The sequence below is a fragment of the Bombus vosnesenskii genome, unplaced genomic scaffold (assembly GCF_011952255.1).
Source record: "Bombus vosnesenskii isolate JDL3184/JDL3185 unplaced genomic scaffold, Bvos_JDL3184-5_v1.1 scf7180000014105, whole genome shotgun sequence".
Taxonomy (NCBI): domain Eukaryota; kingdom Metazoa; phylum Arthropoda; class Insecta; order Hymenoptera; family Apidae; genus Bombus; species Bombus vosnesenskii.
The window spans coordinates 1,658,078-1,673,748 of NW_022883371.1; the positions used below are offsets into that span (position 1 = coordinate 1,658,078).

The 15,671-nt window shown below is 27.6% G+C and overlaps 1 protein-coding gene across 3 annotated transcripts; it reads left to right on the forward strand.

Moving 5' to 3' along the window:
• Positions 1–414: 414 nt before the first annotated feature.
• On the forward strand, positions 415–15,117 carry LOC117239596 (monocarboxylate transporter 9-like). Of its 3 annotated transcripts, none has more exons than XM_033505308.1 (8): positions 415–652; positions 5,129–5,315; positions 7,079–7,349; positions 8,025–8,269; positions 9,714–10,017; positions 11,391–11,618; positions 12,753–12,947; positions 14,256–15,117. In XM_033505308.1, the coding sequence occupies exons 2-8, from the start codon at positions 5,235–5,237 to the stop codon at positions 14,438–14,440; spliced, it is 1,509 nt and encodes a 502-aa protein (XP_033361199.1). In that variant the 5' UTR covers positions 415–652; positions 5,129–5,234; the 3' UTR covers positions 14,441–15,117. The 3 variants fall into 3 exon arrangements, with proteins under 3 accessions (XP_033361199.1, XP_033361197.1, XP_033361198.1); XM_033505306.1 differs by lacking the exon at positions 415–652 and adding an exon at positions 705–839; XM_033505307.1 differs by lacking the exon at positions 415–652 and adding an exon at positions 708–839 and having other exon boundaries at positions 5,136–5,315.
• Positions 15,118–15,671: the final 554 nt, after the last annotated feature.

The window sequence follows — 15,671 nt, forward strand, 5'->3', positions numbered from 1 at the left end:
ATAATATGATATAATCGTATTACAATTTATCATATTATGGATAATATATTTCTACACACTACACCCTATCTCAACTAACGTAATAATTTTATTGCGTAATAATATGATTAACGATAATCACTGTTTTGGAACTTATATTTTCTTCTAAGTCTTAATTAAGCATTTACAACATGCGTGACAATGGAAAAAATTACTTGCTAATTATTCCGAATATCATTTCGCGTTTATACTTTGATTATTCGTGCGGTAAAGCACGTAGAACCGCCAGCTTCAAGCTGTTTGTGGCAAATCGACAGCGTTGGAGGAACGGAGATATAAAATTCTTCCGTCTCACAAAAAAAAGACACATACATATGTATTTCTCCGTTCTTCCAGCTAGCCATTGTTGCGGCAATTTGCCGCAAGCCACTCGTCTGAAGCTGGCATAATGATGCACGTAAATGAAGCCACAAGTCAAAGACCAGACTCGGCTTAGAGTCGAGTCACGAAGCCGGTTTTTATCGGTTGACTTCCCTTCATCGAGCCAGTAACAAATAGTCCGCAGCTCAGTTCGGAGTATATGTTGCTTATTTTTGTGCCTCACTCGAGCCAGGACGCGACGCAGCAGCTACCAGTGAAAAGTTTCCAAGAATGCGTTCGACCAGGAAATACGGTAATTTCCAATAGGAAATTGTATTCGTTGTAGTTTCAGTTATCGTAGTTGGTAGTTACGTTCATGAAACACGTTTTTAACAGTGATAATAATCTAAGTGCGAATTACAATGTAATCGCTTGATGTATCGTCATAATTCAAGCAATGCAACGAGAAATGAGAAACTACGTTTTATTTCAAAGAAATTGTAAGTCTATTCTCCTTTTCATTTTCTCTGATTTCCGTTTTCTGTCATAAATTTTGTTATGTTTTTCTATAAATAGTGAGTCACAACCCAGTTTTTTCATAAATTCATGTATGCTCAAATGTTGTGCATATACAAAATTTGTTTCTCTTCCCTTTCATTTTTGTATTGTATTGTTACTGCGTCACTTGTACTGTACCGTTAAGAACACTTCTATGCGTTCACAGCAAAGTAAGTGATGATAATTTCGATTATTCCTGTTTTCCGAAAATCGAAAATTGTTTTGTATATTCGTAGCTAAAATTAGTTTATTCAATTTCAGACATCTTTTTGTGTATTGTTGTTGTGTTTGTATATTATTTTATTATTGTATTGTATGTATATACACGAAGTAAAATAAGGATTACGAATTTACTAATTTATTTTACATTTGTTTCAAAACTACACTGAGTCAAACATTTTACTTATTAACAAATTAATAAATCACAAAAACTGTAATAATTTTATATATGAAATATATATTATTGCTATACATTGTTACACTTTTGATTATAAATAATTAATTTATCTTGGTTTATCTTCTTAGCTAAATAATCTTTACTTTTTAAATTTCATTTATCATTGTTTATTTATTTTATTATTTTATTATAATTATTATTAGTCATTATTTAAAAGAATAATGTCACAAATTATTAAGAGAATCGGACACATCTAAATGTAAGAAAAATATTAATATCAATAATAAAATATAAAACAAAAATATCAATAATCAGCGAGTTAGGAGGTCCTGTATGTCCTTTTACAACTGACATGTCCATAACTTCCTTTCTATATAACCAGAATCTTTTATCTATTAATAATAAAATTTCATACATCGTAATGTCATCGAATTTCTATAAACAAAATGTTTAAATAATTTAAAAATTAGTATACATCTTGTTATTTCATCTTGCCAATAATTTCCATAAAAATGATATACACTTGAATTTCATTTTCTTTGCAATAATTTAATTATTAATTACTTTTCAGTAATCCGAATATAAATTGTACTTTTTATTGTTACTTATTATGAAATAATTCATAATGTTTGTTAAGAATTAATTATTTTTAATATCTGTTATATCATAGATTACTAATATAAACAAAATTTAAAAAATATTTCAAACGTTCCCTTAAAATAATTAAATCTTGAACTCAATTCTTAGCAATAATGCAATTACGTATTACAAATCGTACGTTTTGAATTAAAAGGCCGTTCCTAAATCAACATTTATTAAATATCTTGCTAAAGAATAAAACGCATAATTCAATTCAATCCAATTGAACACTTGAAGCTAAGGAAAAGTATTATCAAGTGGCCATTTTCACTTGGGACAAATGCTTACCTAGTTGGACAAACTAGTAGTAACGGGGCCATCAAACCATTATTAAACAATAGGCTAAAGTAGGATACATGATGAAGAATTTTATTCTTTGTAATTGAAGCACTTGTCATTAATATCATCTTATCGCGTTTAAAAGCTTGTGTTTCAGATTTTTTCACTCCATGCATAAATACCTATCAACTAATATATGTATAACTGTCTAATATCTATCTTATCTATCTATTTTAGAGATTCTGAATTTATTTAAGAAACAAAAGATATTTATTGGATCATAATGTTCTATTTTAAAATTAATAGTAAATTAAAAGTTAATTTTTTAAAATACGAAGTTAAATAATTCATATAACCAGGTTCAAGTAGTAATGTTCATCAGAATTTTTTCCAATTATATTTTGTGATTATACTATTATAGACTCATAAATTTTATTTGTACAAAATATTATAGTACTGCTAATGCGAAATATGCTTATATCAATGCAAATACTTTAAGAGTGTATTAATAATCTTTTTAGTACAATATAACTTCCTAGTATGTTTTCTTACATCTTTTTACTCGTCTTTACATTCTCTTTTTTTGATATTAAAAAGTCATACAACAATTAAGATAATAGTAAAGATTTCTTACTGCACTTATCAATTATCAAGTACTATTCTATCGTATCATCATTACTAGTATAAAAATATACATGTATACTCTCAATCCCCCTTGATAATTTTCTTAAGAGGCAATATTTTTTGGTATCTAATATAAGTTGTGCAAAAAGTGTTAAACTATTTCATATCTCATAAAGATCAGTTAAATACGTATTAACAATATTATCATATACGAATAATCATATTAACTCGTATATAGAAATATGTTTAATAAACTAATCACTTTCTACTTTGAGCGTTGGATTATAGATAATGTTAAGAAGAACCATACATTTGAGGTGTCCTAAAATATAAATATAACTTCTCACAAACTTTTCCGTTATTCTGTTATCTTCTATAATTTGTAGACCTTAGGTTTTATAATGTCATACGAAGTATGCTATCTGTAATCAAGAAAACAATATTTTATGAATATCAAACAAAACGTTGGAGCCGAACTTTAAGACAAGTAAAAGATAAAGTATATAAAATACTGTTCCTCTAACAGATACATCGTTTAATATCGTTCTTTGAAAAAAAAAGAAGAATAATTTGATTTTCTCGTTTTACGCTTTACAATTATACATTATATTCGAAATTAACAATTATTTAGACAGATAAAACTTTATCAAAATGAATCTTAGTAAGCATGAAAAGCAGCAAAAATATTTGTTTGTTATTATAAATAATTTTTGGTTATCCAATCCTGTAACGTATTTAAGTAAATATAAATTACATAAAACAAAAGAAATACATTTAAAACATTAATTTAAATATAGTGCTTAAATTAGTGCTCGGTATATAAAGTACGCATTATAAGAAAATAACATAGGTTGGACATTATAATAATTTATAGGCAGTGTTTGATTATTTTCTTGATTACAAAAATATACAATATTAAAAAAGATATATTTTTTTCAATAATATTTAATATCATATAGTGTAGGGGAACACACACTAATCCGAGCCTCATCACAGATCACAGATTATGTATGATATGTAAAGTATTTAAGATACTTATTGTTATTATATTTGATCTCTACTTTGATTACATTTTTAATAAAATCAGATTAATCCGGAAAAGTGTCTATACATTTTTCATTTAGTAAATTTTAAAAGATCGAAACGGGACCGATCCAGAAATGGTCATTACTTTTGCGAATTAATGTGTATCATTTTGTACGAATATACATACTTTATTCATCGTTTGAAATAATATAAATTTTGTCCTTGTATGCTGTGTTTTTCTTTTTTAGAGTCATAAATACGAAAAGTAAGTTACATGAGAGATAAAGTAAATTATTTTAAATTATGTAAAAGATTAAGATACGTACAATCACGGTAAAAAATATTCGTACAACAATGAGATTCAACAAAAGATATCGTTCGTTAAGAAAATTTTAATAAATGAAGGATCCGCAGAATAATTTTCATGAAAGAAAAGACGGGATATCTATATCCCATGTGAAAATATTAACAAATATCTAAAAAAATGGCAAAAATATATGAGGAATAAGTATTCCTACAGTTACGGTTTAATGGGAAAAACTAATAAGACTCATTTATTACGCATATATTTCTACCATTTTTTAAATATTTGTTAATATTTTGACAAAGAATATAAATATTCCATCTTTTCTTTCATGAAAATTATTCTGCAGGTTCGTAAGAATATGTAAATATCCTTTATTTATTCAAATTTTCCTAACGATATTGTACAATATTTGTTTTTGAAATAAATTACTGTACGAATACTTTTTACGCTAATTGTATGTGGATTTTATAAGTGCATACATTTAATTGTATTTATATCTGCTTTCATCAAATAAATTCCTTACTAGAGAAACCCATCTTTTGCTCTAACAAAATAACAGAAAGGTTTCTCCAATAAGTAAAGTAAAATAATAATAGGATTAATTAAATTTGTAACTGCCTTGTTATTGAAACTTAATTTCACAATTATATCTAGAAACAATTTATATATTTTACCGATTTGAACAATTAAGATATCGATTAAAGAGACGCAGACCGACTCTTCTAAAAACATTTTTAATTACAAATAATGAACACGTAATTACGAATATAAAAGCGAGCATCACTGACTGTTCAAACAGCAGTACGGTTCGATTTCTCTGTGGTTATGGAAGTTATGGAACTGTAAACAGTTGGTATATACACATGTCTCTGCGTAGACGTAAACGTCTAGTACTTATCCAAGCTAGCGCGTATCTTATCATTTACCCAATCCGTCTTGTATTTGGTCGACACGTTAAGTTTGCAGTCTGCGATCGACTCCAAGGCACGAAAGAAACAAAGGATCGACGCCGTACGCTTGTCATTCCTATAGGAATCGTAACGTGAAAGTGGAAGCAGTATCTCGATGATGATCGATAAAATGTCACGTGGTAAAGCTGATAGAGGTTGGGCGTGGATAATCGTCATCGGCGTGACAATCATTAATGTGAGTTTCCCCAGTGAGTTTTCTGTTTTCCAGTCTCTTATACGAGCTATAGGCATAGAGACATCGCGTGCTCTGAATTGACTTACAAGATACATACATATGTACTTACTATGAGACATATTCCACACGCATGTGCTTTTGTTTAATTATCAAAATATAAAACCGCAATGAAACAATATTATGGTTCATTTTATGTAATAATATTATTGATTTTGAAATTATACACTACCAACGTATCTACATTTACGGCTACATTTCATTCTATGCAAAATGATGATCGTTATAAAAAGGATGTCAGATTCATTAAAGCATCAATTGGAAGTGTAACGACACTAGTAGTTTTACCTGAAACCGTTGGAAATTTAAAAAATATTACCATTTTGTCAAAGATCAATTATTTTTCATGTATGTTACAAAGCTCGATATTTTGAACACCTTTTTTTTATACATATAACTGGTGGTCGACCGTAATTTTCGACCTTGGCTCTAGTTTTCAAACTAGATTGAGTTAATAAGTTAATATAGTAGTGGTTAACCCGGTGTTGTAGAGCGCCATGAAGCGATCAGCCAGCGTTGTTTATATAAATGCCAATAAGGGAATTTACTGCGCTTGGCCGCCCCGTCGTGTTGTCAAATAGCCGATTTGTATTATAATACTAACTCAATCCAGAACTGAATTTGAAGACTAAGGCTGGGCAGCAGAATATTTTTCCGCATAAGCCGAAAACTAAGACCTTGTATGGTAAACAAACTTAACGGACTTGAAAGATTATATTAAAAGCAATTGTTTTGTCACTTCCTTTCTTTTATGTTTATTTATATAGTAGATATCAATAGCGAGGATTAGTATGGAAGTATTGTACATATTGTATTGTATAGAAATATCTATATGATATAAAGTAAAAATACAGCATAAAATATATTGTATAAATATTCTGTGAAGTAGATTCATAAATTATTTATGATTATTTCCCCCCAAAAATTGTAACACATAAAATATTGATACATCTATGAAAAATTCATGATTTACGGTGATATTTCTTAAATAAATGAAATAGCTTTTATAATTAAATAAAATTTAATTAAATTAAAATAATATTTAATAAATTGTAAACAATATAGTTATATGTAGAAAAATTTATGTTTACTTTGAACTATGTTCAACTATATTTTTCATAAACACTCCAAATAACATATTCTGTTACAAGCTCAAATATGAGCTCAGCTAAAATATAACATTACTAAAATAAATTTATGACATGTGAGGTGGATAAACTATTCAAGGACAGTAAATAAGAAAAAGGATATACTGTTTTTACACTTGAAATCTCAAATTATGCAATTATTCAATTAATCAATTTATTGTCTGTACTGTACAACTCAGCTTATTCTCCTTTCCTTTTTACTGTACACTAAATCATATTATTAATGCAAGAGAATATAAATGTATTTATCAATATTTAATTTGATATTAAATAAATTATATACACACATTAGATTGTTAGATAATATCTAAGTATCAAGCTTGAACATTTATTAAACTGAGATATTGGTAAAACCGAATCTAGTCCATATTTATCAAACACGTGCAACAATTGTTATAAAAACCTGCTAAATTAACAGATTTTTGCATTTAATGTAAAGATTATACTGTTATATTGTAAAATAATTTTAAATGGCTTGAAACGATTTTATTTTACTACATATGTATGTGGGAGCACGGATACATTTCTAACTACTCGGTAAAAATGAATATGTTATAGCTGGCGGTACTTCCAATACAGCAAAGCTTCGGGCTAATCTTTAGGGAACGTTTTTTTTCACTCAATATAACCGCAACACAGACATCGTTAATTGTTCATTTGAATGGTACCATTACAAGCAGTCTAGGTCTGATAAGCGGTCTAATGATGAAGAAATTCACGTTTCGAAAAGTTGCCTTTCTTGGTGGTCTTATCGTTGCCATTGGAATCTGTGCGACTGCATTCGCAGTCTCTCTTCCCGCCATTATTATCACTTATTGTATTATCGTCGGTGAGTAATCTCTACCGGATGTTTGCTTTTTTTTTAATCCTAATAAAACAGCACATTATTCTCGTGGTGTACTTGACTTTATATCTATGACGTTATATGTGAGAAATGAAAATGCAAGTAGATTAAAATAACATATTTCTTTCGTATTATATGTTTGCAAAGAATAGAAACTATGTACATAATTAATATCAAAATTCTGTGAAAATCAATATGATGGTGAATTTGTTAGATAATAAGTAGTCAGAGATAGTAGTAATAGATAAGAAATATCTACACAATAAATACATCTTGAAGAGTATTTAAGTTGAAACACTGTTGCAATGGACTCTAACATAATCATCTCTCTAACATAACTAAATTAGATCTTTGAAACAAAAAATCATTAGTCTTTCCATTAGCTTGTGAGAGAAATTAATGATGACTGATAGAAAAACACTTTGGGATAGTTTTTTAAAGAAGATACATTTGTAGTAAAATTTGAGATTAGTTTAATCGAAAAAAGTATATACGAATATATCTATCTTTTTAGTTTGAGTTTAGTTAAAATACAATGTTGCTTATACGCAATATCGAATGTGAAAAGATTAACATTTTTGTAGATGTTAAACGTTATTTTATTAAGCTAAAAGGTTCTGCCGAGAAACATAGATATTGATATTAAATTGTAATTTATAGGTATCGGTCATGGTATAATTTTTCCAGCCACGAATCTCGCGATGAACACTTATTTTCGGAAAAAACGAAATGTAGCTATGGGATTGTCAGTAACTTTAACTGGCCTTGGACCTATTTTGATGCCACTTCTAATAGCAAAATTATTGGAAAATTATGCTACCACTGGGACTCTTTTGATTATCGCAGGTATAGCGATGCATTCATTGATCGGGGCAGCGCTATTGAAACCATTTAAGGAAAAAGAAGTGAGTTTAATAAGCGTATTAGAAGAATAATGTGTATGTGTTAAGAGGACATTGAACGATGTATTTAGTACTTGAAACTAGATCTTAATTTCTTAGCAATTATAGTAATTCGCCTTTCACAATTAATTGAAATTTATATCGACTATTCACTTCCTTTAAACTTATTTTTTAGTTTACTTCGTTGACAAAAGGTAGCTTAATATATAGTTGAATTAGATTATTCAAAAACATTAATAAAACGCTTGATATGAACTTTGCATATAAATTTAGGAATGACTTCTGGCATGCAAATATTACGTCTGAAAATGATTATCTCAAAATGTTTCCTTCTTTTTATCGATCATGCTTATCTACTTTATTATATTAGTATTGTGTATGCACTATCATTATTTAGTTGATACAAAATTTCATTTGATTTTATTGGGACTTTATATTATTATATATGTACACTGAATATTTTTTTCTAAAAGGACCACAAAAAAGACAGTAAATATAGGTACAAAACAAATAGGAAATAAAATTAAATAAATGATACATCATTGAATTATCATTTTGTTAACATATACATATACGTTTCTATATACGTTTTGCATAAGTCTTTTCTACTTCTTTATACAATTACATTATCAAACAGCAATAGTGCGTTCATAGCAATTTTAATACAATAAATTAAAAACCTAATCTCCGCAGTCAGACGAATAAACATGAATTATTTGTAAAGTTACAAATAGTATTCATAACTTTATGCACTAATTTCGTACGTCCAACAGTTGTGTAAATAATAATCATGTACACATGTTTTTACAAACTAATAAGTTAAGTAGTACATAACAATAATATATTGATAGACAAGTAACAAGATACTGACTATAGGTATGTATGTATATTCTATAAAAAATATTTTACGAAAGTACTGGAGAATAGGTACAGAATAGTATTTTAATCTAGCTGTGTAAGATGTTATCTTTATGTATAATTGAAATCTAGAATTCTTATTTCTAACAAAATCTATTTAATAGTAGGCATATAGGCAGAGAAACAGGGTTGGTTTTTGTTTAAGTATATATCTTTCTGCAAACATTTTTATATGCATAATATATTTAAAATGAAACTTTCTGATTCTGATCGAGTTTACGAGAATATTTTATTATTCATGATTATCAAATATAATTCATTGATTATGATTGCTAGTAATTATTAAACTATGAATGTTTATGCAAGTTCTATTTTTATATACATAATTATAAAAATGTAATTTATACAAATATTTATTGCACACAATAAATACATATTATAATCAGTACTTTACTACTTTTCGTATAATAATTGCATAAACATCTGCTTGCTTAAATATAGCCATAATACATCCTTTATTGTTCACTGTCTTCTTATTACATAGAGATAACAATGATTAACGTTCACGGTCAAGTTTAATTTGTAATAGATTACAAGTATAACAAAGGACAATGACATCACGGCATCTTCCGCAGAGAGCAATGAAAACAGGATACTAAAAGAAGTCAAAAGATTAAAAATTGAAAACGTAACTGATGTCAAAAACGACGGTGCTAATTCTAAATTATTGAAAGAACGATTGGAACAAAATACGAGCAATTTTGAGCAGAATTTATCAGAAAATGTGAATAGCGAAAATAGCAAACGAGAGAAGAAGTCGATTTTGAGAAAAATAACACAGCATATGGATCTTGATCTTTTGAAGGATAGTCGTTATGTCGCCGTCATCCTAGGTAATACTGCTTAAAAAATTATTTGATAAATGTGGCCTTTTATCATTTATTAATTATTTTACAAGCTCATTCTATGCAATATGTAATAAGATAACATAAAAATTAAAAAAATAATTATTTCTTCCTCTTAAAGATTTCTTGTAGGTTTCCATATTTCGTGAAGCTATCTTTCTAATACGAAACATATGAAATATTATATTTTCAGCTCTCAATGAATAATATATTTTAATAATTTTTTAATGTATAATAACATTTAAGATATGAAATTTTCATCTTTTACTACATTGTGAAAGAGTTATATATCATTAAAGTTAATTTTTTCTTAAAGTTTTGATATTTTCTACAAATTTATATTATTCTCGATTATACAGAATTCGGACAAAATATTAGCGTAGCTCTAAGAGGATGAATTTATATAAAAATTGACCCGAAAATATAGAGTAGTATCTTTTCGCACAAAGCTTTATTTTTTAATAAATCAATGTTGAAGATTGATCAAGTACGCGTATGCTTAGGTACGTACTTATACATCATCTCAAAAATTTTTAAATAAATAACTAGTTTTAAATATAATTTATTATAAAATAAATTTTATTTCATATTTTTTTAATTTATTTCATTTTTATCTCCATCATTTTACTTTTATTTTTCTATGAATGGGACCTTCGTTGTAACTGAGTCGATAATCTCAGACTACAAAAAGGTTTAATTCGGTCCTGATCTCACTTATGTCTACGTTTAACAGACATCATCGCAATTCTCCTGACTCATTGCAACACATAGTAAGAGATAAATGACCGAACAAAAATTTTTATTCAAGAATTTTTTATTCTTATTCCACAGTCCTTTCTATTTTCTTACTTTTCTTTTTATAAATATTTGTCCAGTTCTTATAATAGGAAGATGACAATTCATTATCGATTGTTTTACGCAGTCACAACGATAGAATGACAAAGACTCGGAGTCTGAATTGAGAACGATAACAAGTTATAAGATTGTTGATGTTTATAAATGTAAACGTAACTAGCACAAGTCTGGAGCATATTCAAATGTAAGCATATTCGATAAATCTTTAGCATTAATCTAATCAGAAATAAGGCTGTCGTTCCGTCATTTATATTTTTAATTACACCGATTCGGAAACATCCTGTACACGCGTATTGCACAAATCTTCAAAATCGATTTTCTTGAAAAATAAAAGCAACAGAATTTTATCTTAATCTGCTCGTTTATCTTCGCTGATTTATCTTCTCTGCACGTAAGAACATAATCTAGTCGATTGACCACGTTATGCGAGACTCTTTGTATATAAAGAATATAAAATATACATGCATAATAAATTCTCCACCATTATCGCATTTTATTTACGACAGGTATGGGAGTGTCTTTAGTCGCTGAAACAAACTTCAACATTATGATTCCTTTCGTCCTAACCGAACTTTCTGGTCTTGAAAGGGACTCGATCGCAACCATAATGTCTATCCAAGCTGTGTCAGATATTACCGGACGTCTTTGCATTCCACTCCTTGCGCACAAAGCTGGTTGGACATCCAGGAACCTTTACGTGTTGTCTTTAATAGGATCCACCATTGGAAGGACCAGTACGTAAAGCAACGTAAAATATTCGAAAATGAGAAATCGACCCCTTCATGGCAACGAATATACGATCTGCTGGGTGGGTTGATTTCAGGTTTCTGATAATCTGCATAGAACCAATAGAAGTTACGAATATTGGTTTTACCAAAGCATTTATGAACGAATTATTTTATTTTTCTGTTGATAAGATTTTGATAATATTTTATTGATGTTTTCATTGATGTTAATATTTTATATATGTTTCTTCTTGTACTATATATAAAAATTTTATTTCATAAATCTCTATGACATTAGAACTTACATCTTGTTGGTCAGTTCATACGGAACGTGTCTTAACTTTTTTCGCAAAACATTGTCAGCTTATTCTATGAGTAAAAATATAATAAGTAACAAATATTATATAAACATAGATTCATAAGTGCTTTAGTAAAACATTATAATGAAAATACCAAATGACAATGAATGGATTTTTCATTTAGATATGATGGTTAAATGAGCATTACCCACAATAGATATCATTCTATGAAATTCATTTTCTTATTTCGTCCTATGTCAATAAATAAATCGCTTATTCTTATCAGTTTAATATGCCCATTTTGTTAAGCTCTTATATAAAAGTCTGCTAATTTCAGTAAGTAACTTTCCTTTTTATCTTGGTGCTGTTATATTGTTTTATCTTCTTTTTATCTTTCTTTTACTTTTTTCTATTTAATCTAGTTTCAGACGATCTATAATACATACGTACGTATGTTCATCAATACATTTTTTCTTACTTTATATATAAAACATATTTACCAGGTTTGATCGTAAAAAACTGCGTCAGCATAAATATAACAAAAAGATAAAGCAGAATAAAATATTTATGACTGCCAACATACGAATAAAATTCAATATTTGCAAAGAATAGATATTAATTTACAACAAATATTAATATTAATTTAAGGCAAATTTATAAGTTAAAATAGATAAATAATAATCGTATAAATATACAAAATATTTACATATACCAATCTGTACATGTAGACACATAAATAAGTAAGACAAATAAATAAATAGTACATTAATAAAATTTTATTAATTGTACAATTAGCAAATAACATTTTATAAAAGAAATTCAGAACTAATAACGTTAATTTCAGTATTATCAACGTGGGGCAGTACGTACATTGTGGTAATCGGCGTTGCATTAATTATTGGAATCGCTAAAGGAACGAAAGCTGTCTTCCAAACGCTAATAATTCCTGACTATGTATCTCTTGACAGACTTCCAGCTGCATATGGGATGCAAATGGTTTGCAATGGTATATTATCTATTGCCATAGGCCCATTAATAGGTAAAGAACTATGTTCAATTTCCTTATTTTATATTTATTTTTTAATACTTTTTTATTGTTCACAATCGCATCAACTAGTACAATACGCTGTTAGCGACTTTGTCCATTCCTACCTTTATTGATTAATTTACCTTTCACAGATTCACTTTTTTGTCTGATTAAAAATTATAATTGCTACTATTGCCTGGTAATTTTTTATGCATATCTCTGCTCTTTAGAAACTTGTTTTGTTATTTTATTACTATTTCAATTATTCCTTTTCGTTATTATCAGAGATCTTTCTTTTCTGCAATACGCGATAAATAAACAAATTGTAGCTTCATTCATAATGAAAGTAAACGAAACTTACGAAATTAATTTTAATTTTAGACAGAAAATAAACGGAATAAAACTGGCAAATAAGTTTACACCGAATCTTGTCTCACCTGATTTCATTCTTCTTGTGCTTTTCTTTCGCATTTTCTCATTTTGACCCACATTTTATGCCTCACCTCGATTCGCTTAGCGCGTTTTCAGTGTGTAAATCTCAATGTGCTAAATACTTTTGCTTTGCTGTGTGTATAAAAATATAAAAAAGATTATTAAATTTTTACATCTTAAATATATAGAGTACACTCCTTATTGGCTATCCTTCGTACGATGGAAAGTTCAGAAATGCTTCACACACGAATAAAAATATAAATAAATATATCAAAGAGTAACATATGAATACTTATACAACTCGGCTACACAAAATGCTTGACTTCCAATTTCAATCAACTATTATCCCCATACATTTTCCATACGATATAAATGTGTAGTCTGACAAATGTTTTCGTAAATACAAAAGGCAACTCATATTTTTCAACTAAACGATATTATGTGCACCTTCTTTCTCATTTTCGCGTATTGCATGTAACCAATAGTGATTGAAAATATTTAGATTTCCATAGCTCTATGCTCCTGTATATGAAACGCAAACTATATATATATATTTATAATCATCGAATGATTATCAAAAATAAAATGCACCATCTTTGCAATACATTATACGAGACATTACACAATTACTTTCATTATAAAATATTAATACATTTTTTATTAAAAATTATGTGAAATACAAAGCAAAATACATCGTGTAATACAGTTTATTATATTATCACATTTTTAAAGCTAGATACAGTATGTGACCGATGGAATGGATAGAATTTATTGAATAGAATACATATGTACAAATATTAGTATCATACTGCATCTAGAATACTTATTAATGCAACTAGAAAAATAAGTTTCTGAATTATTATTAATTTTTTTGTTTTAATATTTAAGGTTTAGTACATGATCAAATGATGAGCTACGTAGGCGCACTCCATTTCACATCAATTTTAAGTTTATCTTGTGTTGTTTTATGGTACATGGGAGGACTTTGGACATTTAATAAAAGCATTAAAAAACATAGTGCAAAAGAAGAAATGTCTCAAACACAAGAAAATTTGCCTGAATGTAATGCATAATCATTTGTTATATACAATTGAATCGATTATAAACAGAATTTCAATCGGGAGAAAAAGTTTAACAAAATCTAACAGAAGAAATATTTAGTACAGTATTAATAAAATAAAATGGTTAAGTATCTTCCACGAATATGATGTAAAATTTAGGCTTCGTGATTTCGAAGCATAATATGGAACATTGGAATCGGAATAATATTGCAAGGTTTAGAAAGAGAATATTATTAGTATTAAATATTTATGTTCAACGACGTGCTATTTAATATTAAGTTATTAAATCAAGCTATCTACGACTGATTCTTATATAATGTTAAAGACTCCTCGAGTGATGAAAAACTTAAATTATTTAATAGAGTATATGTGTAAAATATAGTTTTATGGTATATTACAGTTTTGTAATAAAGCCATATAAGAGACAAATTGATTAACTCTGTTAGAATTTCTCGTTTAATTTCTGAAAAATTGGACGTTACCCATCTGATAAAATCTAGTACTAAAATTGAAGATCTTTGGGAAAACGATGTTTATCACTTTGTCTTTTGAATGGCTGAATTAATAATATCACATAATGTTGTCATAAAATAGTTATTTTATTTTGCTATCAAATTTTATGCTGTACGGAGCTACGTAAAAACTCAAAAGAAGAAAAAATAAACAGTACAATGTTTGCAAATACGCTATATTTCTTAAACTTCTTATTTTATTTTCCTTTACAATTTCAAGACTACGAAAAGATTATAGAAGTTCTACATTTTATCACTGTATAAGACATCACTTTTTTATTTACTAATTTAATTAGAATCTGATTTCACAAGAATAATAAACATAAAAAATTAAACTTAGAATTTTTAAAAGAATAAGAAGAACGTTCCCTTTACTATTATTGAATGTTTAAGTATAAGTATAGGATACAGAAAAAACTATGTTAATCGCGATGTAATTACTATTTTAAAAGATTTTTTCTGTATTACATAAATCTTCTATTAAAAAAGATAATCCGATAGTAAGCATGTAATTTTAATTAATCAATTGCAACCACATTATTATTAATTTGTGATTACTATTTGAAATATTTACACCGAATTTAAAAATAAAATAAAGTGATGGAATAGGAGAACTGTACTTTAAAGCCATACGCGCGATTTACTTAATTAAGTTTAGTCAGAAAATATTTATTTTTATTACCTCTAATCTGTGATATTTTTGTTGCATTAGAAAATCTCTAATTTTTTCA

Coding starts and splice junctions, on each gene's coding strand:
- LOC117239596 (XM_033505308.1), top strand. CDS start 5,235: ATGATGATCGATAAAATGTCACGTGGTAAAGCTGATAGAGGTTGGGCG. Junction 7,350..8,024: donor CACTTATTGTATTATCGTCG/GTGAGTAATCTC, acceptor TGTAATTTATAG/GTATCGGTCATGGTATAATT. Junction 8,270..9,713: donor AACCATTTAAGGAAAAAGAA/GTGAGTTTAATA, acceptor AATTTGTAATAG/ATTACAAGTATAACAAAGGA.